This window comes from Mucor mucedo (assembly GCF_025094135.1).
Source record: "Mucor mucedo strain NRRL 3635 chromosome Unknown EV154scaffold_2, whole genome shotgun sequence".
Classification (NCBI taxonomy): Eukaryota; Fungi; Mucoromycota; class Mucoromycetes; order Mucorales; family Mucoraceae; genus Mucor; species Mucor mucedo.
The window spans coordinates 40,604-67,847 of NW_026252286.1; the positions used below are offsets into that span (position 1 = coordinate 40,604).

The 27,244-nt window shown below is 36.2% G+C and overlaps 12 protein-coding genes across 12 annotated transcripts; 4 read left to right on the forward strand and 8 right to left on the reverse strand.

Moving 5' to 3' along the window:
• Positions 1-587: 587 nt before the first annotated feature.
• On the forward strand, positions 588-1,252 carry EV154DRAFT_475764 (uncharacterized protein; the record flags this gene model as incomplete). The annotated part of the gene is made up of 2 exons (XM_051597996.1): positions 588-651; positions 720-1,252. 2 exons carry the CDS (start codon positions 588-590, stop codon positions 1,250-1,252), a joined length of 597 nt encoding a protein of 198 aa, XP_051463378.1.
• Positions 1,253-1,330: 78 nt separating this feature from the next.
• EV154DRAFT_490020 (uncharacterized protein) lies at positions 1,331-3,045 on the forward strand. Its single transcript, XM_051599376.1, has 2 exons — positions 1,331-1,668; positions 1,729-3,045. The coding sequence occupies exons 1-2, from the start codon at positions 1,401-1,403 to the stop codon at positions 2,916-2,918; spliced, it is 1,458 nt and encodes a 485-aa protein (XP_051463379.1). The 5' UTR covers positions 1,331-1,400; the 3' UTR covers positions 2,919-3,045.
• Positions 3,046-3,881: 836 nt separating this feature from the next.
• On the reverse strand, positions 3,882-4,365 carry EV154DRAFT_490022 (uncharacterized protein). The gene is made up of 2 exons (XM_051599377.1): positions 4,046-4,365; positions 3,882-3,996 (listed from the first exon to the last, which is right to left on the reverse strand). Exons 1-2 carry the CDS (start codon positions 4,323-4,325, stop codon positions 3,947-3,949), a joined length of 330 nt encoding a protein of 109 aa, XP_051463380.1. The 5' UTR covers positions 4,326-4,365; the 3' UTR covers positions 3,882-3,946.
• Positions 4,366-6,300: 1,935 nt separating this feature from the next.
• Positions 6,301-7,708, forward strand: EV154DRAFT_490024 (uncharacterized protein). The gene has a single exon (XM_051599378.1). The coding sequence runs from the start codon at positions 6,739-6,741 to the stop codon at positions 7,588-7,590; it is 852 nt and encodes a 283-aa protein (XP_051463381.1). The 5' UTR covers positions 6,301-6,738; the 3' UTR covers positions 7,591-7,708.
• Positions 7,709-8,279: 571 nt separating this feature from the next.
• Positions 8,280-10,072, reverse strand: EV154DRAFT_490026 (uncharacterized protein). Its single transcript, XM_051599379.1, has 7 exons — positions 9,835-10,072; positions 9,704-9,782; positions 9,491-9,605; positions 9,345-9,425; positions 9,255-9,266; positions 8,946-9,200; positions 8,280-8,887 (listed from the first exon to the last, which is right to left on the reverse strand). Exons 1-7 carry the CDS (start codon positions 10,055-10,057, stop codon positions 8,513-8,515), a joined length of 1,140 nt encoding a protein of 379 aa, XP_051463382.1. The 5' UTR covers positions 10,058-10,072; the 3' UTR covers positions 8,280-8,512.
• A 515-nt stretch (positions 10,073-10,587) lies between these two features.
• On the reverse strand, positions 10,588-11,745 carry EV154DRAFT_454977 (uncharacterized protein). The gene is made up of 4 exons (XM_051597328.1): positions 11,565-11,745; positions 11,333-11,508; positions 11,127-11,265; positions 10,588-11,069 (listed from the first exon to the last, which is right to left on the reverse strand). Exons 1-4 carry the CDS (start codon positions 11,720-11,722, stop codon positions 10,664-10,666), a joined length of 879 nt encoding a protein of 292 aa, XP_051463383.1. The 5' UTR covers positions 11,723-11,745; the 3' UTR covers positions 10,588-10,663.
• Positions 11,746-12,701: 956 nt separating this feature from the next.
• Positions 12,702-18,354, reverse strand: EV154DRAFT_490028 (uncharacterized protein). Its single transcript, XM_051599380.1, has 10 exons — positions 18,277-18,354; positions 18,014-18,217; positions 17,933-17,959; positions 17,793-17,863; positions 17,422-17,716; positions 17,171-17,357; positions 15,936-17,114; positions 15,838-15,879; positions 15,635-15,757; positions 12,702-15,576 (listed from the first exon to the last, which is right to left on the reverse strand). Exons 1-10 carry the CDS (start codon positions 18,294-18,296, stop codon positions 12,850-12,852), a joined length of 4,875 nt encoding a protein of 1,624 aa, XP_051463384.1. The 5' UTR covers positions 18,297-18,354; the 3' UTR covers positions 12,702-12,849.
• A 306-nt stretch (positions 18,355-18,660) lies between these two features.
• Positions 18,661-19,768, reverse strand: EV154DRAFT_541258 (uncharacterized protein; the record flags this gene model as incomplete). Its single annotated transcript, XM_051604476.1, has 2 exons — positions 18,816-19,768; positions 18,661-18,705 (listed from the first exon to the last, which is right to left on the reverse strand). Exons 1-2 carry the CDS (start codon positions 19,755-19,757, stop codon positions 18,661-18,663), a joined length of 987 nt encoding a protein of 328 aa, XP_051463385.1. The 5' UTR covers positions 19,758-19,768.
• Positions 19,769-24,308, reverse strand: EV154DRAFT_490033 (tubulin folding cofactor D C terminal-domain-containing protein). The gene is made up of 16 exons (XM_051599381.1): positions 24,092-24,308; positions 23,857-24,031; positions 23,620-23,795; positions 23,380-23,565; positions 22,681-23,313; positions 22,283-22,608; positions 22,071-22,224; positions 21,481-22,011; positions 21,315-21,408; positions 20,908-21,253; positions 20,710-20,836; positions 20,445-20,653; positions 20,306-20,386; positions 20,164-20,254; positions 19,992-20,101; positions 19,769-19,928 (listed from the first exon to the last, which is right to left on the reverse strand). Exons 1-16 carry the CDS (start codon positions 24,239-24,241, stop codon positions 19,838-19,840), a joined length of 3,480 nt encoding a protein of 1,159 aa, XP_051463386.1. The 5' UTR covers positions 24,242-24,308; the 3' UTR covers positions 19,769-19,837.
• On the forward strand, positions 24,309-26,252 carry EV154DRAFT_490038 (ankyrin repeat-containing domain protein). The gene is made up of 8 exons (XM_051599382.1): positions 24,309-24,451; positions 24,500-24,575; positions 24,649-24,739; positions 24,796-24,849; positions 24,905-25,015; positions 25,077-25,184; positions 25,255-25,345; positions 25,425-26,252. Exons 1-8 carry the CDS (start codon positions 24,337-24,339, stop codon positions 25,796-25,798), a joined length of 1,020 nt encoding a protein of 339 aa, XP_051463387.1. The 5' UTR covers positions 24,309-24,336; the 3' UTR covers positions 25,799-26,252.
• Positions 25,892-26,147, reverse strand: EV154DRAFT_410312 (uncharacterized protein; the record flags this gene model as incomplete). The annotated part of the gene is made up of 2 exons (XM_051595394.1): positions 25,892-25,981; positions 26,040-26,147. 2 exons carry the CDS (start codon positions 26,145-26,147, stop codon positions 25,892-25,894), a joined length of 198 nt encoding a protein of 65 aa, XP_051463388.1.
• EV154DRAFT_410304 (rab-GTPase-TBC domain-containing protein) lies at positions 26,249-27,147 on the reverse strand (the record flags this gene model as incomplete). Its single annotated transcript, XM_051595392.1, has 3 exons — positions 26,249-26,806; positions 26,859-26,905; positions 26,988-27,147. Coding segments are annotated over 3 exons (765 nt in total), but the record flags the coding sequence as incomplete, so codon positions are not given.
• Between the last annotated feature and the right edge of the window lie 97 nt (positions 27,148-27,244).

Here is a 27,244-nt window from a genome sequence, read left to right on the forward strand (position 1 = left end):
AAACGAAGTACTCCACTGTGGGTCGTTCGGGTTTCTTGGCTTCTATATGTACCGTTCAAACTTTTAATAACGTTGCAACATTTCACAATCTGTCTGGGATGAATCAAGATGACTGGGTGTAGATAAGAGTGAGAAATTATAGATGTCTATCAACTCATTCAAATTGATGTATCCAAATTAAAATGTAGCCATACATCCACGGACTTAGTTTGTTGTTACCGTGAAGCACATTTAATGTTACTTTCAGGAGCTTGTGCCAATCGTATTCGCTTACGAAATAAATAATGATGTACCTGACAACGAAGTTAAGGATTCAGATGCGCTTGAAAATAATAGATTTTGTTTTGGTTATGGTGCCGGAGAAAGATTACATTTGTTAATAATATTCTCACACTGACTCAGGCGTCAGTTTTTTGTTATTCTCCGCTTTGCACTAGTGGGAAATACGAACAGATGTCTCACTTGACGACTATTTCCTTTTTAAAAGCCAAGAGAATCTATAAAGATTATTAAAAATCAGCCCCCTCCCCGCTCAGATGAAGTTCTCTTTCGTTTCTTTATTCTCAAAAGACAAAAGTAAGCTAAGGATGGAAAACTCAAATTTAAAAAAACTTCAAGTGTCAGACGAAGAACTTGAAAGCCTTCGGGAAGGTTAGTCTCGAAAAAAATCGTGTTTTTTTTTCTTATACATATTTGTTTACATGCCAATTACTTCACAGCTTTTGTTCTGTACGACACAGATAAAAACGGTGCCATCAATATCCAGGAGTTTGCGAGTATCGTTAAAAGCTTAGACATAGTAACTGACGATAAAAATATTCAAGAGCTTGTCAAGGAAGTCGACAGCAACAATGATGAGCACATTGATTTTGACGAATTCGTGGTTGCAATGACTAATCTTCTTGGGACCACGGCTGAACCCGACACCAAATTGAGAAAGTGGAGAACATACCCTAGCGAAAATAAGGGTACCGCCACAAACAAGGACAAGAAGTCAAAAGAAAAACACTATACTCGTAAAATGAGCACCCATGAAACAGACGAATTGCGATTATGCTTTGAAAAATTTGACAAGAATGGCGATGGTCAAATTTCATTAGAAGAATTGAAGGAAGTTATGAAGGGCTTGGGTGAAAAATTAACTGAAGGTGAACTTAAAGACATGATGAGTGATGCGGATACAAATAGAGATGGCCACATTGATTTTCAAGAATTTAAGGCCTTGATGCCAAACTTCAATTCTGATAAATAGAAGCCGCTATCGAATCAAGTTAGAGTATAAATGTAATAAATAATCTATTGTCATACAAAAAATTTAAAACAATTATAGCATGCAACTATTCTTTCTTTAGTTTTCTTTTTACTTTGTTCAGTTTCCTTTTCTTTCAAACGATTTGGTTATGGAAAAAACGTTTTTGACACAATTTATTTGTTTCTTTATACTATTATTAGCATGTTTAACATTAGGCTTTGGAAGTTGGCTAGAAACAAATAATTTATTATACCTATCATCGCCTACATCAAGTCAGCATTTATCAATATTTAAAGTTACTATGGAAAACGGCAGTGATATAGTATATTTAACATTTGGATTATGGCGTCAATGTGCATACAATGTTCGATATAAGACCCATACATGTTCGAATATCAAAATGAACTATGACATAGGTAAAGTTCCTTTTTCCTCTCCATACGGCTATCATTCATCTTATTAAACAAACACAATAGATGTCCTCACGGCAATGAATGACTTTTCAACAAGTAATTATCAATTACCATCATATTCATATGTCCGATCAATCCCCCTGCTAATAGCTACTTTTATCGCCGTTGTGTCCCTCGGTATATCATTATATTTACTACCCGGCAACCGTAAAAAATCCGTACAAAGAAGAGGCCTTTTATGGTTAATTAGTGCCCTGTCCCTCATAAACGCCGGCTTAGTTTCTATTTCATTTGGGGTTACGTTTCATCGATACTCAACAAATATAAAGACTGCATGTAATTCAGTCTCCAACCAGGATTTTGTCTGTCAAAGTTACACACCAAGTGATGAAATTACATTGCTCGGACTAGCAATAGTACTTTTCACTATCAGCACAATTTACTGTATCATTGTGTCTACTGATAATAAATTAACCGGGAGTTGCAAAACACAATTCACCACAAACAGCAATTTTTCATTTTATGCGTCCGAAGAAGATCAACGTCAGACTACACCCACTATAGACATTGATGAAATCCCGTCCGCTGAAGAAATGGTCTGGAATAGCAATAAAGAAAGGCTATCATTACGTCCTCCGCCGCCATTTATTAATTCCCAGAAGGTTGGGTGCCGATCCGCGACTGATCATTCGCCGCTAAAAGTGAATGATATAGGGGATTCGAATGCCGATAAATATGTGCCACCCCAAAATACTTCGTCCTTGTCGTCTACAGACATGCAGTTTACGTCATCGACGGAAGATGTATTGGTGCCTCCTACCTTACCTTTTGCCAATCACGGTGGCCGGTCCACCTATAATCACAATAATATCAGGCCTCTTAGCGATGGTTCAGGAAATACATTCGGTGCTTTTTGCCAAGAAGCAAGTAGCCCTTCCGCTGATGATGCATCTCAATCATCGTCTTATATCGATCATCACAGAAGTGACTCAAATATAAGCCAACCAATATATGCACACGGTACACAATCAAACCATACATTGGGCGCATTCCCATTATCAAAATCAAACTCCCATACCAATGCCTATTGTAACAGCTTTTCCTTTGAAAATGGAGACCTGGCAGAAAATGAAACTGGTAATCATCGATCAGTAAATATACCCGAACAAAGTTCAAAGCATGCAGTAAAAGCTTCTACAAGCAGTAGTGATATTTTGTTTAAAAGAATTAATAACTACTTGCGACCACAGTGAAAAGAAAAAGGAAATGCTGTGTCATATTCCTTTCCGCATCAATGTAAATTAAAAATTCCTGGATGTAGTCACATATTTGAACTACGTAATTCATAAATAAAATCGAAGAATGACCGTTGCTTCGTGGTATATTATTATGTCTCATAGGATTACCTTGTTTTTTAAAACGTGATTTGTCACCAAAAAGCTTATCATGGTCAAGAAATTGACCTAAATGGTGCAGACCATATACTTAAGATGGATCATTGGAATATCTGTCAATGATTACCTAGGTCATACCACTTCGATTTCCTAAGAGAGGGATATGTACCCAATTAAAACGGTTGCATTATTTACCACCTAATAAATACCAGACAACCGATTAGGTCTAATTCTTCTCCCATGAACAGACGCGCACGTACAGATCTTATGTTGATCTTTCTTTAATAATTGAAGTAGAGAGAATAGGATTGCATTAGCTCCAGAAGACATTTATAACTCGGACCAGAAACGGCAAATTTTTAAGACACCCGAAAGTGGATAGATCTTCTAATGATTTTGGATATTATATTTTACCGAGATTAATCGCTTTGCACAGTTTGTGAATTATAAAAAGACGCTAGGATAGACAAAATACAAAATCATATATATCTACCACAATTAAGTGCGCTTATCTAAAGGTGATCAACAAGACATTCTTTGATTGAATGGGTTGATCGTAAAAAGTCTTTAAATCAGAATTGTTATTTGCCATTATACCCGATTATGAAAGAAACACTCTTACGATGGTTGAACAATAAAGCTGAGGACAGTCTTTAGAAATATCAGTGACGCTTATAATAGTGCAATTTATAGTAGTTTACTAAATTTCTGTCGCCTATTAGCATTAAAGTGGCACATTTGTCTCTGTAAGAAGCTATTTTAATGAATATCATACAATATCAAATTGTATTGAGCCAAAACTAGCAAAACATTTTGTGACACTTTTTTTTAGACTTTTACTTGGGGATATTTTATTTTTGATAAACGAAGTACATATGAAACTAGCTTTAGCAAGAGCATTTATTTGAACATTCACAGCCTACACCAGACCCGAGGCCTAAAAAGAAGTTAGCATAAAAAGAAAAAAAATATTCACACGCACTTACAGCTGCATGTAGAGTTGTGAGAAAAGAAGACGCGGGATTGATCCCCATACACTGGTGATCCAACAGCATGAGAGTGATCCGTATTAACAGGAGCACCACCAGAAGTATAGTAGGTTGGAGAGATTCCCGTATCGGTTGTGGCGCTTTGACGTTGTGCTTGATGACCATGGTTATCAGTAACAATGGAACTCAACATCGAATGGCCATCTGGTGTGGTGGATGCCACTATGCGAGTTACTTTAGGAGGAATATCGATTGCAGATGATTGATTATTATTCATTTTAGATGAAAGAAATGTAAAGAACCAGAAATAAAAAAAAGTGTATTTAACTCATTATTTTGAAACAGGATGATTGGTAATTGGTAGGGTTTTGGCCCAAACTTTTTGTGGCAATTCATGCAAGTCTAACCAATTGAATTTAAACTCTATACACAAAGGCTTAGTACGCCTTGATTTCGTGGATACAAAGCTTCTATCTTACGCATTGATTCATGAATGCTGCCAATGGTGCCGTTTTTATAATATGTTGACCATTTCATCCTAGTCACTTACCATTGATAGCAAAAGCGAGACTTGGTTTTCAAAAATGAAGAATTATGTTAGTGCTTGATGCAGTTAAATAGTATGACGCATGTTTGTTTATCAAAAGTGATCCAATAGAATGCATGAAATGGATTTTCAGAGTGGCGCATATAGCTTTGTCACTATGAATTTGAAATAGTCTTACAGACCTTCAAGATCAAATCCAAAAGCAATCTAACGAGACGCCTCTGCATATTGTTCGGATGTATCGAAGTTAGCTATATCATAATGAGGACTTATTTATAAGGAAAAGAATTTTGACAATGGTTATTATAGGATACATATGTGTAAAATGTAGTTAAGTTGTTCGTCTTCAACAGAAGTAGATACACACTTGCAATATCATAAAAAAAGTGCTAGTAAGAATTATCTTTTCATTTGCTACAGTTAATTTTTAATGGTACAGATTTTGACAGTACCCATATCGTCAACTGGAAAGACATACAACCTTTTGTCCGAATTTCCAATTTTTTTTTTTTTTTTTGGAACATCCAAAGTGCACGTAGTCATAGCGCAAGGCAGGTATCTTGCCTGTCATTAATATCCAGAAAGAAGAATATACAATCAAAAACAATGTAATAAATTACGGTTGAATGTATTTTTACCGGTTTATGCTTCTTCTTGCAATTCAATCATTACTCATCCACGCTTGTGTTGGTTTGTTCTTCGCCTTGAGCAGAAATGTTAGGATAAATTCTAAATGAGACGTTGAAAGTAGGCTAGAACTCAAAGATAGAACTATCATACGTGTATGGCAGGGATATCGCATAAACGTAAGACAATAAAATATAGTGACCTCTTGGGGACAGCTAAAGTAATCAATCCTATTTACGACTACGCGCACTCTAGTGTTCCTTTATAAAATTGGCTTTCCTAAGAGACCAGTAAACATAATCAAGTTATTAATCTAATATCTCTATCTACTACAAATATATCCTTAGACGTTAACTTTTGATGAGTCCGGAGTCTTTTTCTATTTGTCTAAAGTAATACAAGCGTAATCGTTGTAACTTTTAAAAATAAATAAATTTGCAGTGATACAACATCTTGACCTTATCTATTTTTAAATTATTTTACAATTAAAGTTTTTGCAGAAATTACGCAGTAATACGCAGAAATAACACACCTATGATTTTATTTGTAGAAATAAACTACGTATGAGAAGGACAGGAGAAATAGTACCCCAGGGTCCGGCTCATAGTTTTAGATGCCAAAAAGCGTATACTTCTTACTAGTGACAAATATAAAAATAACATGTTTTACATTCGAAGTGAGAAAAAACACGCCCGAAAACACGTCATAGGATTCTTCGATTGACTATTTTGGTGAAAGATTGTATTCCCCATGACCAAAATCGAATGAATACCATCATTAGCAGTGTTATCGCCACATGCATGTTAGATATGATGTAGATTATTTTAATCTAATTCCTGAAAAGCGGGGCCTGGAAGAGATAAAATTTGCTGCAATATGTGCACGGACCATAGCATCAATAAGTATTGCACATATTAAAAAATTTAATTGTCGAGTTTACTGAATTATACCATAAGTATATCTAGAATACAATATTTAGTTTAAGTTTAGAGATTATCGTATGATTAAAATATACAGTAATCAGTGTATATAGCAATAAGGCTTAAATCCTAGCATACCAATTATTCATTACTCATAGATTAAGTTCTACTTCTGATTTTATTACAAGCACACTCAAGCCTAGGCATTTACAGAACAAATGACATTATTGTATAACCCAAGCACGTAACACAATATTGTGCAGTTCTACTCGAAACAGATTTACTTGTAGATAAGTCATTTGGACCTTACAAAGCAAGTGTAAAAAGCGCTAATTTCAAAAAAAGGACCAAACATGCCCCGTCCTGTATTCAATCATATGAAGATTAATTTCCAAATAGAGATTTTTGAAGCATTGCTTGCAAATGATAAACATATGGCACCACACTCAATTATATCATGATTTTTAGCAAATCTACTTTTTCAAAAATTTTTAGCCAAAAATGCTACTATAATGTGGTGTAGCACCTACTACAAAATAGATATAAATACCTTTTAATTCCAATTCGTTTTACTTGATTATTGTATATATTTTAACATGGAATTATATAAATTTGTCAAGGATTGTGGGCTAAGACCAAATTATAATATTACTTACCGTGCAGGTGAATCAAAGGAAACTACAAACACAGCAGAGATACATGGGGAAGTTGCCATTAAAATTAAGTCGATAGTCACTTTTGGAATTAAAGGAAGAAAGGAATACAGTAGCAAGAATGGTAGTAGAATTGAATTCGATCATGTTATTAAAGGCGACGATGTACCAAGAATGATTTACCAAGTTTATAAAATGGGTCAACCAAGATGCAAGCACAAAAGAGAAGAAACTTTACTAGGACTTTATAACGTAATTGAAAGTTTGCACGCACACAAGAAAAAGTATTCCAAGTTTTCCGGAAAATATGTTGATGAACATTTCATGTTTTTTGCATGCATCGAGGATACTGATGGTCTTTCATGGCCAGATACATTTTTGGTGAACGAAAACTCCCTCGACTTTCGTCATATGAACCAAAGTCTAGAAAAGTGGAATTGTATCAGCTCCAGTGATATACGTGTAGATAATTCAAATGCTTACATCAAGTTTGAAACACTACCCAAGCCTATCACATTGGAGAAGATCATGACATGTGTTTATTTACATTCTGTCAGAAAAATAAGCTGCAAAGGTTGCAGCCATGTATGGTCTCTTCAAGATCTTCTTGGGCTATTAGATTACAATCAAATTTACAAAGAAAAATGCCAGCACGCCAACAGCAAACTGGATGAAAAAATACCACATAATGAAGCTTATGAATTTCAAAATAGACACAATTTTTGCGAATTATGGGCTCAATTTATAAAAAAGGATGCTTTCGCTCAAGAAAATGATATATGCCTGATATCTTGATCACCATTTGTAGATATTTTGGCTAAAGTACTTTAGATCGCGCCACTTTACATTTATAATTATCTGAATATTAAACATCTGTATCATAAAACTTAATAAAATCAATTAGAATTACCCAGCATATTAAAAATAGTATGGTGACATTTTATGTAGCTTGGTTTATTACAATTCATATTTTGGCGTTATTTTTACTTCTCGACAAGTCACTTAGGTATCCATAAAATGTGCCTCACAAAGCATGTAGTCAATCGAACTACATTGTTGTCGTTCTCGTCTGGAAAAAAAATGACTAATAGAGCCAGTGAGATTCTATCAACATATGTTTTCATCAATCATAGACACGCTTATTAAAAACGATACAGTAAATGGGGTTTTATGATGTATATATTAATATGGTAAGCTTTCTTGCCGTACATAATTGGAAAGTTTATCTGAGCAGCTTCTGTTATCATTTGGTTTAAACACAAAAAACTTTGTACGGACTGAATTTTGTAGTCGTCTAAATATTTCAAAGCATATCAATAGATATACTATTACTTCTTACTTTTTTGGAATTCTTAAACAGAGTAAATGTTTTAGCAATCAGAGCGATAAGATTGAGTATTTGTTTAGCTTCTTAAGCAAAAGCGTATTGATTTAATTTCTAAAGTGTATTCAAAAACGATAAAAAAGTTTTTATATAACTAAATGTTTGGGAACTTTGCTTTTATTTAAAGATGTGCGTTAATGTGTATTTTGAAAAAGTATAAAACATAATAAGGCTTAGTTCTAAGTTCAGAATGTTTTTTGTCAGTTTAACTTCAAATTTAAAGACAATGAAATAAATAATGCGCTGAAACTTTAATTGTCAGTCGATAATAATAATACAATTGTTGTTACAGTGACTAAAGACCAAAACGTCTCTAGTACGATGCGGTATTAATTAAAGTTTTGTCAGGGACTTCCGACTGTTATGTGATTCATGTAGTGAAGACGCGAGAAAATTACTATCTGTAGACTCCAGATCATCGCATTTTTCTTTTCTTGTTACGTTAGAAGTTGTAGAGTATGAGTTATAGGGAGGTATATTACTACGGTTTGGATTAGAAAAGTTAAACGTGTCGTCGTTAACGTCGTGTAAATGGTGTTCAGGTGCATTATTGTTAACATTGTCATTACTGTGATGTACAATAAATTGTGGTTCGACGTCCTTTGTTTGGCTTCTCTGATAACCGGAATACTCGGGGTTTGATTCCCTTTGATTAGTAGAATAGTCCATATTATCTTTCATTCTTTTACCAGGAGTATGTGAAGTGACCTAAATAAGTAGCTTTGATGTTAGTCAAGTTAGTACAATTTGTGAATATCGTACTTACCCAATGAACCGTGGTAACGTTAATTGTTACATCTACCGTGCAACAAGTCAAGCAAACCAGACCCCTTTCTCTTCCGTCGAACATAACTAAGGTAAATATATTCGCAAAGGATGCTATCAGGCAAACAACGGATGCAACTAAAGTACGCAAAGCGACTTCGTTCAATCTAGATGCCTTCCAATTAATTTTTTTAGAGCCTGAGCCAAGTCTCAGTAGAGGTCGAACAAAGAATACAGTCATATATAAGTTAATCAGCTAAATATCGTATAAGAGATTAATGTGGTACAATTATAGGTCTCAAGATCTTACAAAATCATAAATCTAAAACAGGTATTAAATTTAGTAATTTAATCATGCAAAAGGTTGATGGCATAGAATACTAAAAAGCGGACTACTTACTAAAAGAGGCAATGATGCGATTGACTGCAGACCAATGATACAGATGCCGGATTCATCTATTTCCGAAATGTGAAAAATCAACTATTTAAAATCAAGAGAGAATATAGTGTTGGTAAGGAGTATCCAAGTTTGTAGATCAGTTATACCATTAATGTGAAAATCGCAATATATGGTGTCATTAAAACAACATGAAATCTATAAGCCATTGACTTCCATCTAGTCGTTCTAATAGAAGATACAACGTAAACCTTCTCAATCAGCCTATAGTGTATATTTTGTCAAAAAAATATGCGCATTTGATTATATGAAAAGTGTCATTCGCACATGACGAATTCGAGCGTGGTGATTTATAAACTTACCAACAGTATATGGTAATTTTAGTCCCGGAATAGAATATATCACACACCATAATTGATAAAAAGCAAGAGGTGAAATTACCTACAAAAAATGATTATTTAACGCCAGTGGGTTTCTAGTACATCCTACATACGGTTATTGGTGGTTACTAACAGCATACTGAAAGCTGAGAACGCCCAGGAGAACAAATATAAGGTTAAGACTAACCAACGCGAGTACGTGAGATATCGAAAATGTACGTTATACGTTTTTATTCCAAATAGCAACGAAAGTAAAGAAATCGAGAATAAAGAAACGAGTTTTGCTGCGATTTCCGGTCCATCTGGCTGGGATGACTGGCCAAAGAATTCATCCATCGAAGTAAAGATAAAATAAAAGAAAAAAAAGAAGAACAATACTTTCTCCCTTTTTTACCCAAAACATTGTCAAATAATAATCAATAGCCCCTTGTTTTGAATCGTGTTAAATACAAAAGCACGAAAAAATCATGAAAACAATCGCTTTTTGTCACACTCCTTACTGGTTGTTTTGATCGGTGTAATTACATCTGATTGTGTGTTCATAGTTAAGATTACCTCTTAGCATAACTTGTAAGATATGTACAACATTGTTTGCAGCTATCATGTAAGACCTCCATTTGTTTCCGTTGTAGTTAACAATTATGGTTTTGTTTGCCTCTTTTTTTCCTCCGGGTCTTACGGTGTCACAAACCTAGAATTGTTTATTCTCAGGAATACATAAAAATGAGCTGATAACGTCTACTATCAACCCCCTATTTCTCATAAAATAGGTTTAATATGCAGCAATAATAGGTTTTTTTAATCTCCCACATAATGTGAGACATCAATAATAGTGAACCAATACAATGGTGTTTCCACCGAATCACTCGGTGTAACACTTTCTATAGACACCGCGTTTACACATTATTTGTTTGTTTATTTTATTTACGATACAAAAGAGATTTAATGAATTGGCTTTGTAGACATATTGGAGATACCAGCCTTAGTAGCCATTTCAATAATATTAGCATGAGGCTTGATAAGAGATTCGGGTAAAGTCTTTTTAAATTCTTCAGTGTTCATCCAGCCAAGACCATGTTGAAGAATAACTGCAGCACGATGGTGACCACCTTCAATAGTTCCCATGGATGCGTGAAGAGTAGATCTCTTTTGAGTGCAGTCGTATGAAGCACGATGTAAAATATTGTTATCATAAAAAACTGTCTGACCGGCCTTTAAATCAACCCTCAATTGACCAGGCATCTTATGACTCAAAGGATCATTGATAGTAATATCTCTTTCAGTAGATGTTCTCACACGACGGTGAGAATTGGGAACAACAAAAAGACAAGCGTCGTCATAGAGAGCACTATTAAATACAATTTAGTAAATTGAAGAGATTAAAGATAAATGTGATTGATTTTACGTGTTCCACTGTGTACCGTAATGGGGAATAGTAAGTTTTTCTTTCTCCTCCTCTTCCGCAGCCTCGGCCTTGATGGCATCACGATGCCAGGTTAAGTCAAAGTTTGAATCTTGAGGGTTAATCAAAAGGTTGAATAATTCTGTAATATGACTCAGATATTAGAAACATAGTTTGTGAATAAACTTCAGATAAAAAAAAAAAGTTACCAAATTGAAGATCCTCATGACCAGTGTGTAATAATTGTTCAACAGCAGCTAATAAATCGGGAGAGCCATACCACTCAGCAAAGACAGGTTCATTGAGATCAGGATGCATCATGTGTTGAACACCCCAAACATCGGTGCCTTCATTCCAAGGAGGAAATTGAGTGCCAACAAGACGTCTACATTTAAGGTTGGCATTAGGTAAATTAAAATGATGTAACGTCAGATTACGTACCTGTAATTCCAGTCACCCTTTCTAGCTCTATCAACAACACGGTCGCAAGCTTCTCTAAGTCTGATGAACATTTCTGCAGGGATCAAGTTATCAACAATAACGAAACCATTTTCCTTGATAGCTTGGTCAATAGGGATGTTGTTAATGTCAGTAAGCATTTTTGAAGTTAGGAATAATAAAGAGAACAGGGTAATAAAGGAAAAGTTCAGGGTCTTTTTTTATATTTATTTTTTATTTTTTCACACGCTAAAAAGGAAAGGGTTGCTCTTTTGTAAGTGCGGAGAATGGTTAAAAGTAACTGCGAATGAATGCTGTACTCATCTTGTGTTACCGGGATGTTTACATAAGCGATTCTTTTCAACAGAGAGCACGGGAAGAGAAAAAAATATGTTCCCCGTATTTCAAATGACCCCGGATTCTAGAGATCCAATGATATGCATTCTTACTACAAGTGGAAGTATTTACGTTGTCAACCAATAAAAGTATTGTACTAATCAGCGAACAGCACAAAACTATAAAAAGCCCTTGTGCGATAAGGAACTTTATTCAGGAGCACAAGGGTGCGGATTAAAACCCTGATTTATAGTTTGGGCTAAGTCTGCTTGCAAAGACAAAGAAATGAATTGTTTACATAAACCGTATACTTTTAAATTATAAAAGGGTTCAGAGCGGACATGAAGTTTGCTTATAAGCTGGTTTTCGTACATTTATTGGTTGATTTTGGCTTTATATCTATTATATGTACTAGTATTTGGTTACTTACGGGACCCTTTCAGGCGACGGAAGTATCTACCTGTTAGTTCCAGGGATTTATATCTACACGCTAGTTTTCGGAATCGGCCTCACTTTCGTGTAACTACCGGACCCTACTATCAAACTGAACACGGGAAAGGTTCGGAGTACCAGACCCTTCCTTTGATAGAATTACATCTAAAGTGAATCATACGATAAGCCGCGCAACCTAGTTTTTATTTTACCTACGCAGTAATCAGCTTTTGTCGTCTACATTGGTACATAGTTAAAACACTAATAATAATAACTAAAACCTGGATTGTCGGGATTTAACAAGGGGAGTTAAACAACGCTTACATAATAAAAATCTAAAGGTGATATGTAAGAAAAGAAATTTATTAAAGAGTCCAATAAAAAATTTACAAAAAGGGACAAAATTACAGTTTTGAAATATGTATAAATAGTAGATGACAATAGATGGAAAAAAAAATAGGTATAAGAGAGGATATTTATGATTAACGGCAATGATATACACAGTGTAATCCCTTTGAAATTAGAAAAAGCTACTATCAGTTGCGCTCGAAGGTCGTTTTTGATCCAACTCCCATCTTCTTCGTAAATCATCTACACTTCCACTACTGTGACGATAATTCATCTTTGCTCTAGATGCACGAGTAGGTGTTTGTGCTAGACGATCAAAAACAGTTGGGGTGCTGGGTCGTTCAAAAGTAGAGGCACTAGGCATGATAGGGGGGAGTGGTCTTTTTATCAATCGTTGTTGTAAACATGAGTTGGTAAAAATAGGAGAGTTTTCTTCTCGTTGCTGGTCTGGGGTCTGATAGTTTTCATATGAATCCAGTTCTGTCTGGATGGTTTGGTTATTTTGGTTAATATGAGCCATTAATGGACTTATTCTAGTCACAGTGGCACGGGAAGGCTCAGGCAATAGAGGTGCTGCTGCTGTATGACTGCTGCTACCACGCATCATAGTTTTTTGGTTCCAGGATGATAATGAAGACATATCCGACTGGATAGAAGATCTCCTCAAATGGCTACTACGAATAGATGAGGTTGATGATTCATGATCGGTGACATAATGATTAAATTCAGGTGGTACAATACTACTGCTGGCCAGCACGTTGGAGTAACTTGGTGCTCCCAATTGATCATCATCCATGTATGTTGGTGTTTCATTTCCACCCACACAATTTTGCCAAGAAAGACGTTGTTGAGCTAGATTGTAAAATCTTTCAGGTGAAGGGGTAGAATCACGCGGTGTGATAATTGATTTGTTAAGATTGTCGATCATTTGAGTTGGGATTGGAGGGTTGGTATTGGTAACGGCATAGGCGTTATTTAAATAAGGAGGAGAGGCAACAGGTGAATTGGGTAAACTTATTTGTTGATGATAAGATGACGATGAAGGGGCCATAGCAGTAGATACTGGCAGTTCAGTAATAGCTGAAGGATCAGGGATAGCATCGCCTAGCAAACCTCGAACGCCATCTTCATAAATCTTGTCAAAAATAGTGTTTCCATTATTCATGAATTCTTCAATCAAGTTGTCATCATCATCATGAATCATCATATCCATCATATTTTCTTCGTTAATTTCTAAATGGCGAATTCTCTTTTCATTTTCAATCGTGTTGGAAATAGCTGTTTTTTTCATGATAATCAATGTTCGACGCAAATCGATTACTGTCTTTTCCAAATTTTGGACGGTTACTTGACGGTTACATTCACTCATTCGAAGATCCATGATATCGTCCACTAAATTTTCAACAATTCGTTTACATTCATCCGACTCCAACGATTTAATCAATTTTGATGTGATGTCATAAGCCATCTCGGGAGCTGCGTTGACAGGCACACTAAACTGTTCATCGAATGCATCTACATCATCCCATTCATCGTTAGAAACAGGTTCCGTTATAATTTCGTCAGCAAATGTAACATGTTTAGCAGGACGAGGGCTAGCCATTTTAACAATTGATGCACCGCTTTCTTCTGCTTGCAATGCTTCTTCAGCAGCTTCCGATTGCAGCGTTCGGATACGTGCTAGTAAATATGAGATCTCGGCTGAAATTAAGTCAATACGTTCATCCATTAATTCAATGGCAATTGTATCCATGGGTTCACCAGTGGCCTCTTCGTGCTCTTTTTCGACAAGGAACACCTGATCACGCTCATCTTCCAATTCAATCTTCTCTTCAACAAGGGTTTCACGACGGATCAAAAGTTGCTCCATCTCGACAACAGCTTGTTTTCCTTGGATGTACTGATACAGTGCTTTATCCAAAAGTTGCTTTTTACGAGTGACTCGAATACCTAATGGTATAGGATTCTTCTTTTTTGCCTTTCTAGGGAAACCGTGACCTCCACCACGAGCGATAACGGCAAAGCTACCACCCATGATAGGAGTGACTTTTGTAAGCATTTTCTCATCAAGGATACCGCCTTCACGTACAGCCTTTTTCATGATGGAAGTCATTTGTTTTAACTGACTTGCATTGATCAATACTTCCTCGTTTCTCTTTTTTAAGGTTGACTTTTGGATTTCATGCTCGTGCTCCAAACGCTTTTTAGCCTGATTTGATTTAGCATGTTGGCGTTGTAGTTGCTGAATCTTGCGCTCCTGACGAGAAATCTGTTCACGCACACGATCAGCTTCTATTTTCATACGGTGAACAAGGCGCTTCTTTTCCACCTTGAGTGTCTCTACATTCACTTTGAGAGATCTGAGAAGAGACTCGTTTTGGTTTCGAGTCGATTGCATTGTCATGGTTGCCTGAGAATACTTTCGTTTCAATTCTTGAATCTCAGACAGCAAGTTTTTCATTTTATTCTCATACGAATGACGAATTTCAGCCAAATTTTGCTTAGAATTGTCGACGGCGGTCAAGTTTCCTTTGGAAGTTTCGGATTTCAAAGCTACACCGGATTTTGTTTTTGTCATGACCATGTCCTTCTCCTTTTGTGTGTCTGCTAACTGACTTTGAAGGTGGTTGACCTTCTCGTCAAACTTCTTTCGCATAAAAGTAAACTCTGTTTCAGATTTTTCGAGATGCGAGACGAGCTCTTCTTTGACCTTGATATCAGACTGTATTTGCTGTAACATGCGTGTCAGCTGAGAATTGTATCCAGTGGAAGATCCATTGGAGTTGGCAGTATCTGTGCGCGAATGACCATTGGTTAATTCAATCGTTGTTTCATAAGACGAGCCCAATTTTGAATTGATTGTATTTTCGACTTCCTCATTGTTCCAGGCAGGCACAGACTAAACAGAAATTATGAGTTTTCCTTTCAATGCATTACATAAAAAGGGCCTAACATACCACACTGTTTTGAACATATTCCTCATCAATGGGTGACGCGGTAAGGGAAAATCTTCCTTCATCAGACGGGTCTCTTTGCATTTCTTTACCAGCATGCAAACGCTTTTCCTCTGCTTCGAAAGCCTGTACAAAAGCAAGTTAGTAAAAACAGAACAGTAAAAAGGGGGGTGGGATACAAGGGGGTTATTCAAGATAAATCTTACCTTCAATTCTTCTTCCCAAGAATTGGCGGTATCATCTAAAGGCTAACATAAAAATAAAATCAGAGGTGTATATCTAATATAAATATAGGAAGCCGTACCTTTACTAATTCTAGGACTTGTAGACTTTTTCGTATATCTGCACGAACTTTTGCAATGCTCTCCTTGACCTCCTCATGTCTCACATCGTCTTCTTGAAGATCATTGACATATCCTTCGTCTTCATATTCATCGTCATGCTGATAAACTTTTTGAGGGCTTTTAATACGGACATGCTTCTTTTGTTTGCTGCTACCTCTGTGGGTAGCGCTCGTGCTTTTAGTAATAATGGGACGTCTGTTAGCCATAACTTTTGTTGTAATTCTGGCTGCATAACCATTTGACGTAGCGGTACTTGAATTTGCACTAACTCTTCCACCCATTTTTCTTCTGCGGTTACTGTTGGTTTTTCTTGGTTGTTGACTTTGCGAAGAAAACTTTTGCAGTAAGCTGCTGTTGTTATTGTGTTGCATACTGACAGCTTTTGAAAGTGCAGCTTGTAATTTTGGTTGGGTTGATTCTAAAACGAGCAATTTATCTTTGGTGTCGTCTAATTGATGTGTTAACTCTTGAATGGTTCTTTGATACTTTTCAATGATCGGATGGGTTTTGATAGGCCTTGTCGTGGAGCTAATATTTTCTAAGAGAGAATCACCAGAGTCTATGTCGTCATTCTGCATAAATTCACCCAATTCGCGTTCCATTAAAAGTGTATCTCTTTCACTTGTGACTTGAATAATCTGACTTTGCATCTCTTGTAAGCGTTCACGTAAAAGAACTGATTCATGGCGTAAAGATTTATCCTCTATGGATATTGCTGCTGAAGTTGATGTATTTGTGGTTGTAGAAGCCGAGCCATCTGCACGAAGAGATGCAATTTCCATGCGGAGTCGAGAGACAAGTGATTTAAGCTGGTTGACTTCCATGGAAGACCCAGCAAAGTCTTGATTCACAGTGACACGATTCTTAATATTTCGTGCACGGTTAGCGTACTTTAAGGTATTTAAGGTTTCCATAAAATTTGTATCTGCTGGAGAAACACAAGCAAGCATCAGTGTTTGACTGTTACCACCTAATGAATCTTGTAGTAATCGAGTGAGTTTACTGTCTCGATAGGGTATATGCGTTGCTCTTCTTCCTTCATCGCCCAATGCTGAAATGACGTTGCCTAATGCTAGTAGACCGGAATTAATAGCTATGCCTTCTTTGGCTCGATCGCCTTGAGCATGTGTTCGTTTTAACTAGAGAGAGTAAATTTTTAACAAACAAAGAAGAAAAGAAGGAAAAAGAAACATACTCGTTCAGAACCAGCTAAATCGACAAAATGAAATTTACTATTCAGTGATTTAATAACAATTTTTCCATCCTCATTTTCTGATCTATGCTGTTTTAGTATCACAGAGAATATGGCATGCGATCGAGAAGATACGGAATTCATTTCAGTTGAACCTGTGGTGCGACCTAATGAACCTTGTGCGAGGAAACTATAATAATAGTTATTTTAACAAAAAAAAATGGGCCTGGTTGTTTTCCATATATTGTTCTTACCCCAAGAGTTCTTCAGGGCTATAACAAATTTCTTCCTTGACTCCACTCCAATATATATTTCCAGCGACATCTTCTCTAACGGAGACTTCGTTGGGGTTGTTGTAATTATTAGTGTTTGTATTAGCGTAACTAGTTGATCTACGTTTGGATTGTTGTGGGTTGTTCAAAAGATCGATAAATTCCTCATTGTAAAGTTCCAGGAAGGAAACATAAATTTCGGATTTAAATTCAGAATCTTGTGCTTCACGACTCTTTAAGACTTGAAATAATTCAATGATACAGCGGGGCACAATTCCTTTACAATAGTTAATATAAATAGAAATTAAAAAGGGGGAGGGGAGGGGAAGAATGCCAGAAAAAAAAAGTTTTACCTTCATTTTCAGCACTGACGCTATTATCTAAACTTGTACCCATACTAAAGGTTTTACCGGATCCAGTTTGACTAAATGTTTATAGAGAGTAAATAAAGAAGCAGTATATTATTTTTTTTCAGTTGATTCTAATACATTACCCGTATGCTAAAATTGTTGCATTAAAACTATTATATATAATGTTTAGAATAAAGGTATATAAAAAAGATGGGATTACATACCCGTCTACAAACTTGTGCAAGAGAGGAGAGGCAGCATCCAGATAAACCTGGGCTTGGTCTGCATTGCTATTAAAGACGTAGTCATATGTAAAAGATTTATCTGTTCCAATCAATATTTGAGGTTCGTTGGGTATAAATGTTAAACATTCTGTGCAATTATTGATTCGTTCTTTTTCTGTTAAAGGTCGAACACGTAGACCCACTCTATGATAAAGTATAAAAGGTCGGTTTATGTCATATTTTCAGAGTTACTTTGTTTGTACCTGACTGCTGTTGAAGTCATGTTTTTATATTTTCAAATAATTTTTATATGTAAAAAAATAGAGTATATACAGAAAAATAAATGGTTTTGAAAAAAGAGAGAAGAAAGGAAAAGAAAAAGAAAAAGAAGGGGAAAAATGTTAGTTTTAAGAAGCCCAAAAAAAAAAAAAAAAAAAAAAGCTGTGACACACTTGCGGTTTTGCTTCCGAATGGATGTAGCACTTTGTCATGCTTTTTATTTTTTTATTTCTTCATACCAAAACAATGGAATTTTATTATTGTGCTTATTTATAGAAATCAACAGTTGATTGACTAGTGAAAATATATCATTGTAATGACTCTTTATCAAAGCCAAAAGTGTATAGCGTCGATCATGTGTGCGACCCCTAATAGTCGGAGTCAACTAATAGGATAAAAAAGCAGGCCAATTTCTGTTTGAGCCATCCATATACAATGAAAATGTGAAAAAAACTATAATTTTTATTGTACAATATATCTATTCATCATCAGAAATATGATGTTCGACCTTCTTTCTTTTAACCTTCTTTCCCATCTTGAGTTTCTTGATCTCTAATTTTCTCTTTAAAGAACCCTTGATACTCTTTTCATTTTCTAAATCCATTACTTCTTTTCTAACAAACATGTATGTTTTTGGCTCTGCTGATAAAATTTCGGCATTGGCGCCTTTACTTAATCCTTCCTTGTAACCTAATGTACGACGATGTTCGTATCCAGGGAAATCATCCGCATAGAACGGTGTTGTACCTTTCACTGCCAAAACACCATTTGCCTTCACTAAACCCTTGACTGCCCATAAATTATAAGGCTTACAAGTCTTTAATGTCACATGGATTTCTCCATCAGGAACAATCTCCTCTTCTGCTTGTCGAGTATTTGATTTGGTTGCTGGGATTTCTCCTTTAGACGCTTTTGTTAACATTGGTGTTGCTGCATCAAAGAATCCATTTAACAACTTTTGATTGGCAACAACGTTACGATCTTGATCTTTGATACCAGAGCCTGCATGAGGAAAATTGAAAATAATCTTGTGGTATCTATTCTTTTTGACTTCCTTGGGAAAATCAGTTGCATCTACTTCAAACAATACGGTGGCACCATATTCACGAATTAACTCTACGTTATCTTTTGCTTCGTCACCATATTTTTCATACAGGACTTTTTCGGTATCATAACAAGTAGCAACCATGTTTTCGGAGCCTTCCTCAAGATAGTTCTCTGCTAAGGATCTAGCAAACGAAAAATTACCTTCGCCAATCAACAAGATCTTGTCCTTGGACTTGAATTGGGGTCGGACACGGATAGTTTCTGAATCGGCCTTCTTTGCCTTGATTTGGTTTCTTTTGGCCTTTTCGGCATTGTCGGCTAAAGCTTTTGCTTTACGTTCTTGTTCAGCTTTCCAGGCGTTCTTATCAAGCATACGATCAAGTGCATTGACCAACTTCTTTCTCTTCAATCTACCCATATTTATTTATGTATAAAAAGTAAAATTAAAATTACCCTCAAAATATTTTTTTAATGTGGCATGAAAATAAGCCACTCGATTTATTTTCTTTTGACAAGCACGGGCTTGGGTACTTTCAATAGTAAATATAGCTTATCTCTATCCTGCCTAATATCCTCTAAAGCGCCCGTCCTATATATTGAAAAAACAAAAAGATTTAGTTCATCTTTGCTTAGTACCGTCATTTTAACTCACCAATCTGTGCCAGTAATTATCTCGATGGCTTCCATCATATCCTCATCCTCTTCGGCTTCTTCGGACATCGAAAGCTGAGTAAAAAGCTGATCAGCAACTTCGACTCGGACCTATTCAATATTAGCTCTCTAAGTATGTGTGTGTGCATCGTAAGGTTAGGTCGTTGTCTTACTCTAGGAAAAGCGTGCACAAGGTAGGATAGCATTTGTTGAAGTGATTTAATTCTTACTTGTGAATCAGGAATCGAAATTAAACCAATGAATCTGTGAAAATGATCAATATCTCGTTTGCATGAACATATCAAATAAACTTACACTTTAATGGCAGACAAGAGTTTTCGAATATTTCTGCATTTAAATGTTTCTTTCTTTACAGCAGTAAACAGTTTCAAGTGTCTACAAGTACAAGGGATCAGTAGGGTCATGTTATTTGTCAAGAAAAAGAAACACTTACAATGAATGATTCGTGATTTTCGATAGTGTTCCAGATTCATACAATAAACCAACCACATCCAACAACGGTATAGTCACGCGGTCTTGACGTTCATACTTTGTAAATATTTGGAGCAGTGTAGCAAAAATTGCGTCCAATGAGGGATCCGCTGGCTCGTGAATAGGTAAACTATCCATATATTCTGTTAAACATGAACTAGAATGACGCACCTAGAATACTATCACATTAAATCACATGTCGTATTTCATCATTGTTCCAGTATTACCAATGATTCAGTAAGACCACCTGCACTAGCAATCAAGCCCGTCAAAAGCTCAAATCGGTATTCCGGAATTTTTAATAGATGAACCATGACAGGATACAAATCAGAAGGCGCAGCCCAAGATAGATCCCTATTCAAAAAAAAAAAAAAATTAGTTCTTATTGACATGCACTCCCCCCTCCCTTTATTTTCTTTTTGTACCTTGTAATGTACTGTCTCAAATAATCACGGCCAGGGAATTCCAATGTATCACTGGAAAGGACCAAATCGCACAATACCTTACCGGCGCTGGATCTCACCTTATCAATTCTCTCCACGCTCTGCTTCAACAAGGCCGCAATGAAATTTGACGTACTTGATATGGCCAAGTATGGATCACTGTCTTGAATAGAATCCAAGTGGGAGATACAAGGGAGTAAATAGTTTAACAACTCCATAGTAGCTATACGAACCCAAGATCCTACATCTCCTCTTTGATCTGTACTATAATCCGTAAGACACAGTTCTAAGCTGCCTAACACAAACTGGAAGTCGGGATAGAGAATCGCTATCCTATTTGCATCAGTACATCAATTGTTTTTTAAAAAGCATTATCCATCATTTATTACCTGTTTTTAAATCATCTTTCAAATTGAGCATGATGTTTGTTAAGCCAATCACTGCATTTCTTTTTGTTTTCGCGCTATTTTCCTGTGGGTCTACCTAAATAAAGAACTATGTGATTAATTACAAAAAAAGACGTTCCATATTTTAAAAATATAAAAAAAAACTTGCTTGGAATTGAGAAGCTTTGCATAACTGAGTCAACACAGCATGTAATGAAGAAGAATATTTCATATAATCTAATGTACCAAGTGCAAGAGTGTAGCCTCTTCTGGCATGCAACATGGGGTTACGAACTTCAATTTTTTCCAAAGCTTGATCGATTTCAGATGAAGATATACCAAAGTTTTTGGCAACAGCACCAAATGACAAGACTGCATATTCCTGTACATTCTCTTCCTTACGTTCCAAAGATGTGTGTATGATCTGTTTCCAGTCTGCAAGGGATTGGCCTGGATTTAATCCAGTTGTGGATAGACATGTAATTAAATGGCACGCTCCCTCTCGAACATGTTCTGACCCAAATGTTGTCAACGAACGAGCGGGTAAATTTGACACGACGGTTGTCAAAGATGCGATATCTTGGTGGTAAGCAGATAGGATATCTTTCTTTCCAGTATGGTATAACGCCAATGCAATTTCTGCAATGGCTAGCATGGCACCATGAGATACCTGCATATCTTTACTAGTAGCATGAGGTACCTAATCCAGTTATTTAGGGTTCCCTCTCCTTGTTGATTTATTGTTATACAAATACTTACTAAATAGGGCAGAGCTGTATCCAAGAAATATTGAGGATTAAGGGCCACTAAGTTGTATAATGCCTTGGAAGCAAGTACTCGCATAGACTTATCCCAATGTTTAGCTGTGACGGATATCAAATGTTGAATTAAATGGTATCTGTATTCTTCGAACCTAGTACATAACTTAGTATTATGCATACATTTTTTTTTTTTTTGCATTGTTTACTTACTTTGCAATATCAAGGGAAATATATAAAAATGCATTATTTCTATTTCCCAAAGAAAAGTAATCTGCATTCTGAATGATTTCTATACCATGAGGAAAGATGCCTTGTCTTCCCACGTTTTCTTGAAACGCAGCACTGCTTGCGCGACGAACATTGATTTCTCGGTCAAAAACAGAGACAACAACCAGATTTTGTGCGATTTCAGCAACAAACGGTTCAAGAATGTTGGGTGCATACGCTCTGGCAAAGGCCCAACAAACATAACAACATGCATCTCTGACGTGTGCGCCAATTGAATGTGATCCACGTTTCAAATCAAATTTTAAACCCTGTTGTAGGTTTGGGTTAAAATAAATTTCCCTTACATGTATTCACCTCCCTTTTTCTTTTTGTATACTCACTCGAAGGATCCAAGGGATTGTTTCCTCTAACCTGTTGGGTAAAAGTAATCCTCTTCGGGATAGTTCAGCCACAGCAAGAGAAGCACCATGCCAGGTATGATCCGATACCGCCGAAAGGTCCAGATGACCCGACTTATCTGTCAGAGTGTTTTCCTCAAATAGTTCAAGTAAAGAGCCTACTACATCCTCGCCTAATTCCTGGGGAAGTCTTTGCGTTATACGACCTATACCTTTTGCAGCAGACCAGCGCACGATGGTGTCTTTATCTCTTAATCCGTTTAGCAGAATTTCAATGATGGTTTCCAAGTTTTCAGAAATGTCTTCTTCCTCTTCTTCATCCACAGCAATGGGTTGAGCAGAAACTAATCCACCTGTAGAGACACCTTCCAAATTTTGCCTCAATGAACGATTACCACGTTGGTATCTCCAAGAAGCGATTTTGGGCTTCAGGTAACAAAGCCCAACACGTTGTGTCAATTTAGTTCTTAATTTGCGGACCACTGCATTATTGGCATATTCTTCAAAGAACGGCATGGTCAACAAGGGTAAAATCGATTCATCCAAGGTGGGTAAAAGCACAGATCGAGGCGATAACTGATAGGTGATACATAAACTTTGAAGGATACCTGTAGTCTATAAAAGAGTACCGCTGATTTAGAATTGCTGTTAGATAAATATGTCTTGGTGTAATAACCTTACTTCAAATACATCAGCACCCGAGCTTAATCTTTCCTTTGCCCAGTCAATAAACGGGACCAGATGTTCATGACATAGATCTTGTCGGGAGAGTAATCTTGCAATCAAAAGACTTGCACCGTCACGCTCTTTACCTGTGGTGCAGATATATCTTTTACAAAGGTTGAGCATTTTGACAATCAAGGAATCCTAGGTATGCGGGTTATTTTTATGTTGCTGTGGGGCGTGAGGGGAGGTTCTTACCTGGGATTGGATGCCACTATCGACCTTTTTCAAATCAAAAGGAATCATGCAAATTAAAGATAACCAAATAAAACAAATGTATCTTGCTTCCCATAACTCTGTTGCTGAAGAATCCATGGCTGATAGAAACTCAAACACAGGTTCCAAATCCGTCACTTCATGCGACATAAACTTGACTTTTTAAAATAAATTGAAAATGAGTTTCTTTTATATATCAGTGGTTCACTTGTCTTTTACCGATGGTTTTAAATCCACGAGTCTTTGTCAAGAAATACAAGAACCGAAACAAAATAAGCGTAGTTTCGGGCTTAACATCTTTATCCACAGCTTGTCGCAGTCGGGCCATGACAGGCTCAATCATGCTTTCTAAACTAGGGTCGAGCAAATGGGATTGTTCCTGATAGTAATCAAGCTGCAACCAATCTTGTTAATATTACAAGTGATTCCCTCCCCCTTTTTTTTTATCTCTTACAATTGTCGTTAACCGATCCAAAGCTTGTGTTGCTTCCTTGACATTGGGTTCCTCTTGAATAATAACTTTTAGGCATTGCATAAACTCATCCCTGTGCTCAAAATGAGATAACTGAGATGCACAGACATGGTCTTGATCATCCGTATCCATGGTTGCTTATGTGATAAAAAAGGGAAAAAGTTAGGCAAAAGCCTTTCTCTTTTATTTATTTATTCGGAGTTGTGTGCCTTTTTTTATTTTTCAACATGATGTTGAATACGCAACAAGAAAGAATTATACCCTACCATTCATTCTTTGACCTTCAAAGAGCCGCTATTATTAGAGACACGCCTGCCATCCGATTGAGAAAAGCTTCCAAAGGTAGGTTGAATACATCGTTTGATCCGTACTTAACATGCTGGAAAATAGAGGGTAATATTGCAGCAGTCAAACGATTATTGAAAAAGGTGTCGAATGTCCAAAACCCAGATCCAGAAACAGGATGGTAAGGACCTCTTTCTCAATGCAACTCTAAAATAAGACACATTTTTTTTCAATGTTTTTTTTCATATAACCAGTACGACCTTAATGTATGCGACACAGTATGGACACGTTGATTTGGTGGATTTATTATTAGATTTAGGCCACGAAGAGGAAGTTATCTCTGTTGTAAATATGAAAAAGGATGGGATATGGTCAGAAAAGAGCACTTATGACTCTATTAGGATAACGAAGGAATAACAGTCCTGATGATTGCTGCCATGTTCAACCATGAAGAGGTAAACAGAAGCAGGAAGAGTAAAAAAAAATGTCAACTAAGAATGGTTCTCCCAGATATTCTTTTTGTACGTAAGTAGATACCCAGAATGTATTCATGCAATCAGTAAAAACGGATGGACCGCATTGTTATATGCAGCTCAAAATGGAAATGCCAATCTTGTCAGCGTAAAGTGGGGAAAATGCAACGGATGAAGAAAATGGGATTAAAAACAGATTTTTATTTTAGTATTTATTGTCTATTTCTGCCGATTTCGATCATATAGACAATGAAGGGAATTCAGCTTTACACTACGCTTCTGCATGGGGACATATTACCGTGATGGATCTATTAGTTGTAAGACGGGTTGCATATTTGAATAAAAAATCAAGTGACATAATACTAAAAAAAACTCTTCTTTTCAAAGTCTGAAGGGTGTAACGTCGATCTTGAAAACAAAAGCCATTCAACAGCATATGATTATGCTTACAGTGTCGCAGTACAAGAGCATCTGAAAGGTAAAAAAAAAAAGAGGAGTAAACAAATAAATGCTTTTTAATTAAAACAAATTAAAACAAACTAATTAAAAATATATAGAAATATCACAAATTCCATTCAATGACGATTCTACATTATCTGTATCATCTTCACAGAGACAGCAAAGCTTGATTAACGCACCTTATTCCTCTTCTTATTCAAGTGGTATACATCTGGGTCTAAGTTCAATGAGTATTTCACGCGGGCAATCTCATGCTGGCCATGAATCACCTATACCCCGTGCTTCCACTTCGTCATCTTCCTTAATCATACCCTCTGCTACAACAAACGGGGTTAATTTTACCGCTTCTTCAAGTCCTAGGGGATCTCATTATCAACAAGTGAGTGGAAGTCCGTCCTCATTTTCAGAACTTGAAAGAAGAAGAGCTAGTAGTTTTAGTGATGCTAAACCAAAAGGGTATAGACCGACATAAAGAAATTTATTAAATAAGGGGAGTGAAGGGAAAATGTTACATTTGTGTATATTATAAGGAAAGGGATGGCGGGGCCCTTAGTTACTTTTTTTTTCAATTCTTACGGTTTCTAAATAAGGCCCGTATACGATTGATTTCTTGGAGTGTAATATCATGAGTGATACTTTGAGGAGAAAAAACAGACTATGAATATTAGTTATAGTTAGTAACAAGAATGATAATGATTTCTTTTTCTTTTTACCTTTATGAATTCATGGCAATCTATTAATCTTTTTGGTGACTTTTGTAAAAGTTGAATGATATCCACCGAATCCGCCACATTGCAAATGGAGCGCTCGTTAAGCTTCATAATGGTCAGTGCCACTTGATATAAAACTTTAAATCCTTCCCCACTAAAAAAAAAGAATTAGTTCATACAACCTCCCTAATAAATAATCTAATAATAAAAACTTACACAAAGAAACAATCCCAGATTCGCATGACTGTCTCCACTGGTAAAACATTTACAAACATGGTAGAAAACCAGTGATCTGTAACCAATGTAACGGAAGGCAGACTATCTGTCTGTTGACATTCCCAGAAACATTTCTTATTGGCAATTTTCGACCAAACGCCAGGCATTTTTTCATATACCATCATCATCAAGATGGTTTGTTCACTTGAAGATGAAGAAAACATATCTTTTGGGAAAAAATCTTTAATCGCTGTTACAAGTAGCCAGAAAGCTTCTTCTTCGTCTTGGAATACTAGTAAGAAACCAGCAATAAATATAAGTGATTGACGATAACCAATCTCTGGCACATATAAGCTAAAGGCACACAAAATACGTTGCAGCATTTTTAATTTGTTGGTTTCGGAATCTTGAGGAAAGAAAGAATTACCGGGAAATGAGCCATGCAGATCACGTTCAATAGTTTGAGCGTTTTCACAGTCTTGGGCGATCAATGATGTATACACTCCTGTGTTTGCCTTCATTCGATTATCCGCACCACTGTAATGCATCCATGCCTGTATTTAGGGTTGAGTAAAAGCAATAAACTAGTAATGCTTCTTATCTTACCTTTGTTCTAAAGGATTGGGGAATGCCCTTCCTTACATATCGTGTCACTAAATAAAACAGGTTATCAAAGAGTTCCAAAAAAAAAAAAAAAAAAAAAAAAAAAAAATCTATTTTGGGAATATACTTTACATTCTGGGCACAGTGTTGGCCACTGTTGATCATTGTTTGCAAACAGCTTATTCCAGTGCTTTGCTTGTTTTAGAAGCATTGGTTTATATTTGATATCAAACTCGTATAGCTGCTTTGGGCTTACCCATTGTATAGGTCTTTTGAACCCATATTGATCTCTGAAATAATATATAAAGAAAAAAAGTTGAGCTAAAACAATGAATTTAAGTGCGTGTCCTTCTTTTGTTACCTTTCGGTAGTTTCGTAGTTAAGGTCTT